Below are 3372 nucleotides of genomic sequence, written 5' to 3' on the forward strand. Positions count from 1 at the left end.
GCGGCTCGGGACGGGCTGGGCATCGGTCGGTGGGGGGTGAGCAATTGCCTTGTGCCTCATTCGTTTTGTATATTCTGTATATTCTGTTATCATCCTCATTATTATTATTATTATTATTATTATTATTTTCTCTTATTAAACTGTCTTTATCTCAGCCCTCGGCTCTAACCTTTTATTTTCTTTCCGATTCTCTCCCCCATCCCACTGAGGGAGGGGGGGGAGTGAGCGAGCGGCTGCGTGGTGCTGTGAGTTGCCAGCCGGGTTAAACCACGACATTAGGAAAAGCCTCCAGATACTACTTCAGAAAATTTGGGTATGCTTTACTAAATTTAAGGTCAATACTGCTATAGTTGCCCTTTAAATAACTGACTGAACATCAGTGTTACTAATAGAAACTGATAACTGGAGTTTAATGAAGGTGGGTGGATACTTCTGATCTAACTTGCAACACGGGTGATGGAAATCGAACTAGCCGTGTGCTTTGCAAACAGCAGAAGAAACTGCTTGTTGCATGCAATGCATCTGATCTCTTTTAAAATGCCTCTTCTAGGTGAGGCGGTTTGCTCCGTACAAGTTTCTCTTCCTCTCCATTATATATGCCTCCATATAAGGAGTCGGAGGAACCAGTTCAGACAGTGTAATCCTGATGGAGACTGGCAATACAAGTAAGGCAGGAGGCCTACATGTGTTAACAGAGAATTAGTTTTGTCCCCAGATATTAAATCTGGCCACAGCCTCTGAATACAGAAAGGCTGCTAACTGACACAACAGTAAGAACACTATCACCACAGCCCTGTGACAATGGGAGAAACTCTCCTACCTACCAATCGTTCAGCTCTTGGCTTAGTTTAGCCTTTCAACTTCAAGAACAGAAAAGTTAAATCTGAGTGACACCAATCAACAAATTTAGTTCATGCTGATACGTAGAACTACACTATCTCCCAGGAAAGGTAATAAGCAGCTCATGTTTTGGAAAGGAAAAGTCAGGAGAGTATTACTGTTAGATTGCAACACTTTGCCAGAATCGTTTCTGGTTTGTATCAAAGTACAATGATAAGTCGTAACATGTAAAAAATGTAGAGGAGAGGTTTAGGTAGCCAAGGACCACCTACTACAACTTGTGACTGATAAATCAACTAGCCCATGTTTAGCAGGTATGCATTAACACACACAAAGTAAAGGTAGGGAGATGCAAGTTTAGGCTTAAGGGTTGAGTCACCACAGCCTTCCCTGAAGAGAGGCTCTTTTCTCTAACCAGGTCATCTGATTTGTCAGCCCACTGTGGTTTAAAGATACAACCAAAGACAAGTTTTGCCAGAACAGTTGCTTGATTTCTAGTCGTAAAAGACCATTAACTCAGCAGCTTTATTCCTGAAATGCATCCAGGCATCCTTGTTGTAATTTCAGAGGGACTAGGCAAAGATTTGCCTTGCAGAATTGGCAAGTATATAAGAGGAGTCTGTCTGATCTGCCAGTTTAATAGATTTGCATGCTATACACTCTTCAGAAGTTGTGGTGTTTACATGCTCTGCAGCTGTCACTTGTTCCTGTGAATCTCAAAACAGGTACACGGTGATGGAAAGACTACGAAAGCATCCATCCAAGGAAGGCAGAATAGCATCTTACCGTGTCTGTCAGCCTCTGGAGTCACACGATTGCCAGCTTTATCCAAACGTTGTTTAAACAGATTGTGCTCTACATCCAGCTGCTGCTCTCCTGCTACGTCCATGGCATCGATGCTCAGATCTGAAACCAGCGAGCAAGGAAAGTGGTCTATAAACACACACTTGTTATGGCCTGTGGCAAGCTGAGGAAGCATTCAACCAATGAAAATACAGAATCTTTCAGCGAGGGGGATGAGAATGTGCCAAACTGGAAGAGTGTGCATGGTTGGGGCCAAGTCATGCATAGGGAATAAAACACACGCTGCAGCACCCTAACTGACCCTTCCAAACACAGGGTTTGGTTTGGTGTATGAGAAAGACCGTTTCCAACTGCCACAGAAAGCGCTACCCTGAAGGCAAAAAAACAAAACCAAACTCCTCAAAACCCATAAGCATTTTCAGGAGCTAAGCTTAAAATTGGTTGAAAGCTGCCTCCTACCTCTACCCCCTCACCCTTCCCCCTTCAACATCAGCACATTGCCTTGTGATCCCTTTTCACCAATTAGATCGAGAAGGTCTGTGGTCTCAGCCTGGTATCGAAGCACCATGATGCTCTATTCCAAGACTGACAGCTCCTCTGCACAAAGCAGCAGAGACTTCCAGTCTCTCTGGCCTTCCCACAGCCTTTTAAATGTGAGGAAGACCAAAGACCAATAATATCTTAGGTGGTCAGAAGGAAGTCAAGCTCACTACATTTAGAGCCCAATGTATTACCCAAAGGAATTACTACAACAGAACAAGAGGCAAGGAAGATTAGTGTACAGGCAGGTGATGTGCACAGCAGTAATACCCAGTAAGGCTTGCACATTTTTCCATCACTTCATCCTCCAATTTTGTTTCGAATTTAGTTAAAAGGTAACCAGATTATTAACGCTCATTCTGATTTTAAAAATTTTGGAGAAAGGTTATCACCTGGCATTTGCATTAGAGTCAGAATTTAAGCACAAACATCATGGAAAAGTTGTGCCACATCAAGTAACTTCCAAAGGAGAATCTAAAGTTTTTCAACAACAACACAGTCAAATCTTGAATCCCAAGCGGACTCTGTGCCAGGTTTTTCAGTATTATGGTGCTCTCTGACAAAGTACACCACCACACAGAAATGTAAGTGGGTTTATACCTTGGCCTCCTTTATAATCTAGAAAAATAATACTGCCTAACTAGAAGTGCTGGTTTAAGCGCCCAGCGGGCCCAGCTGGAATCACTGCGTAACCACATGCAATCACCAATTTCTCCCTGCCCATGGCCCAAGCAGCAGTGCAGCATGTAGGAACACCAGGCACACAGAGCCTGTTGGGCCCTCGGCAAGTATGAAAATTATCGCCAATATGCAGAAGTCTGACTCACAAGCACAAGGCATATGTGGAAAAATAACGTCTAGATTGATCTTCAGTTTATCTCCCCTTGATTTGTCAACGTACAATTCCGGATGAACCTAGGAACAAAGGAAAAACAAAGAGTCCTGTTTCCCTTGGAATGATTTTTAAGACATGGGATTTTCAGGACACCTGGGCTGCTACCTCCCACACCTTCCATGCTAGCTGAACACTTGCCATTTGTAAGACTTTTAAAAAAGAAAATAATTTGGGAATCTTAGCATTTGGGGTGGGGACAGGGGTTCCTGCACTTGCTTTCCTTCCTTTGTATTGCCTGCTTGTAGACAGCTGAGAGCCTCACGGGAGGCCACAGGCGAAGCTCTGCGCCCAGC

The 3372-nt window shown here is 43.7% G+C and overlaps 1 protein-coding gene across 2 annotated transcripts in view; it reads right to left on the bottom strand.

The window, feature by feature from the left end:
• ERGIC3 (ERGIC and golgi 3) overlaps window positions 1-3111 on the bottom strand; it is a 35948-nt gene extending 32837 nt beyond the window's left edge. The window contains exons 1-2 of one of the 2 annotated variants that reach the window (XM_035893270.1): window positions 3012-3111; window positions 1627-1746 (exon numbers count right to left, since the gene is read on the bottom strand). In XM_035893270.1, coding sequence (XP_035749163.1) covers window positions 1627-1746; window positions 3012-3024 — 133 coding nt within the window. In that variant the 5' untranslated portion in view covers window positions 3025-3111. The remainder of the gene's footprint in view (window positions 1-1626; window positions 1747-3011) is intronic. The other variant, XM_035893267.1, reaches the window with a different exon arrangement.
• Between the last annotated feature and the right edge of the window lie 261 nt (window positions 3112-3372).

Source organism: Egretta garzetta, unplaced genomic scaffold (genome assembly GCF_000687185.1).
Source record: "Egretta garzetta isolate BGI_Z169 unplaced genomic scaffold, ASM68718v1 scaffold440, whole genome shotgun sequence".
Lineage (NCBI taxonomy): Eukaryota > Metazoa > Chordata > Aves > Pelecaniformes > Ardeidae > Egretta > Egretta garzetta.